The sequence below is a fragment of the Coregonus lavaretus genome (assembly GCF_964263955.1).
Source record: "Coregonus lavaretus genome assembly, contig: HAP1_SCAFFOLD_3919, whole genome shotgun sequence".
In the NCBI taxonomy this organism is placed as follows: domain Eukaryota; kingdom Metazoa; phylum Chordata; class Actinopteri; order Salmoniformes; family Salmonidae; genus Coregonus; species Coregonus lavaretus.
In genome coordinates this window covers 47,532-49,771 of record NW_028161981.1, presented here as the reverse complement: position 1 = coordinate 49,771, position 2,240 = coordinate 47,532, and the positions used below count along the sequence as shown (strand labels likewise).

General features: G+C 47.5%; 1 protein-coding gene across 1 annotated transcript; it reads right to left on the bottom strand.

Annotated features, from left to right (window-relative positions):
- Nucleotides 1-1,426: 1,426 nt before the first annotated feature.
- Nucleotides 1,427-1,753, bottom strand: LOC311119777 (roundabout homolog 2-like; the record flags this gene model as incomplete). Its single annotated transcript, XM_084194432.1, has 1 exon — nt 1,427-1,753. A coding segment is annotated over one exon (327 nt), but the record flags the coding sequence as incomplete, so codon positions are not given.
- Between the last annotated feature and the right edge of the window lie 487 nt (nt 1,754-2,240).

Genomic DNA, 2,240 nt, shown 5'->3' with positions numbered 1-2,240 from the left:
AACGTCTGACCTCTGTGATTGCCAATAAGGGTTTTGCCACCAAGTACTAAGTCATGTTTTGCAGAGGGATCAAATACTTATTTCCCTCATTAAAATGCAAATCAATTTATAACATTTTTGACATGTGTTTTTCTGGATTTTTTTGTGGTTATTCTGTCTCTCACTGTTCAAATAAACCTACCATTAAAATTATAGACTGATCATGTCTTTGTCAGTGGGCAAACGTACAAAATCAGCAGGGGATCAAATACTTTTTTCCCCTCACTGTAAATTAATACAATTAGTTACTAAAACACAGGCTAGGTCTCGGTGTGTAAAGGCAGGGTGCAGAACAAACAGAAATATTCCAGAGAGTTAAATGAAGGAACCGTCAGCCCTGGAACCTTACACAGAGCCCAGAGGGTGTGTGGCCCCTGAGGGCCTCTGTGAGACTAGACAGGAGCCCCTCCATGGGAACCGTGCTTAGACCCGGGGGGTGGGTTGGGGGGGTGGGGGGGGTGGGGGCTCATCTTCAAAGGTAAGCTGATGTTTGGGTCAGCAGCAGCAGCCTGCCAGTCAGTGTCTTCCAGCACAGCCCTGGCAGCCCGTGTCAAATGTCCATCAGGAGCTTTCATCTGTGGCTGTCGCTCCACCCTCCAACCCATTATCCCTCTGCGATAGCTCTGCCCTGACATCATCCAGCTCACTGTAGTCTGACAGTTGGACAAGTCCGACTCAAAGGCCTGCCAGGATCTCTCACTAACCCTCATAGACCTCAAACACCATGATCCCTCCCCTGGGCTAGAACCTCTATCCTATCCCCACAGTTATGTCTACTCACTCAAAATACAACACAATTCTGTAGAATCATCTCTTCAAAAGATATGCCAAAAAACAACGAAAGCACAGATCAAACATTCTCTTGAAAGTAGACCTCACCCGCTCTTAGCTTGGGTTTAATGCAGGCTATGACATAGAGGACTTCTCCAGCTCTTTCAGTCACTGAGAAACAGCATGACTTCTAAAGCCAGACAGAATAAACACTAGCATGTCATGTAATTACAGAGTCTATTCAGTCTATTAAAGGTACTCTGATTTACTCGGCTTGAATTTATTTCTGAACAAACACAGTGCAATTTCCTGTAGTTCGCAAAGACAAATTGTGTTCTTCTGAAATAATAGCATTATTAAATGTCGGCAGAAAACCACAATGTCCAACAACAAGATAATGTTTCATGTATCGGTCTGTCTTGAGGCTTTAAACATAAACCCAGTCATTCCTTCTGGAGAGCAAGGGACAAACAATGTCTGAGGCTGCCTTTTCCATCAGTAAGGTTGGTATGGAAAATCATTCTACACCAAAAAAAAACATGGAGATCAACATAAACAACCTAAGAGGACGACTGATAAAAATAACAGAATGTAATGTAGGTAGTTGTTGACTCACATGCTACTTCCAACGATGCATTGCGACTGATGGCTTCTCCCAGGTAGTTGCGGGCAACGCAGACGTAGGAGCCCTCATCCGGTTTGGAGCGTCGTCCGTGGACAATACGTAGGAAGAAGAGGGAGCCGCTGGGAAGGAGCATTCGGTGAGACCGCGGGTCGTCTTTGTCCGTTTCCACCCGCTCCCCGTCCTTGTACCACTCCACCGTGGGGCTGGGCCTCCCCTCCGCCTTGCAGTTGAGGGTGGCCGGCTCCCCCTTGGACACGATCAGGTCAGAGGGGTGCTCCACGATCCGGGGTGGGGAGTCCTCCTGGCGCAGACGGGACCCTGGGAAGAGAAGAGGAAAGAGAGAGGAGATGAGGAACAGCATTACATGAACAGTAGATGCTTTTAACAGCTCACTCTTTTCCTTAAACTAGTTCTAGCATTCTCAACTCTCTCATATAAACATCACTTAGAGGCAGTAAGAGACTATTGACGATGGTCCTATTAGCATCCATTCAATTAGTATAGCTATAGGTGCTACTGCTTGTTTGTTCTGTCTTTCCACCTCATCAGTTGATAGGACAGGGCTCCATCCACCAGTCCAACCACCAGTTCCCCCCAGTCCAATCACCAGTCCAATCACCAGTTCACCCCAGTTCAACCACCAGTCCAACCACCAGTCCTACCACCAGTTCACCCCAGTCCAACCACCAGTTCAACAACCAGTCCAACCACCAGTTCACCCCAGTCCAATCACCAGTCCAACCACCAGTTCACCCCAGTCCAACCACCAGTCCAACCACCAGTCCAACCACCAGTTCACCCCAGT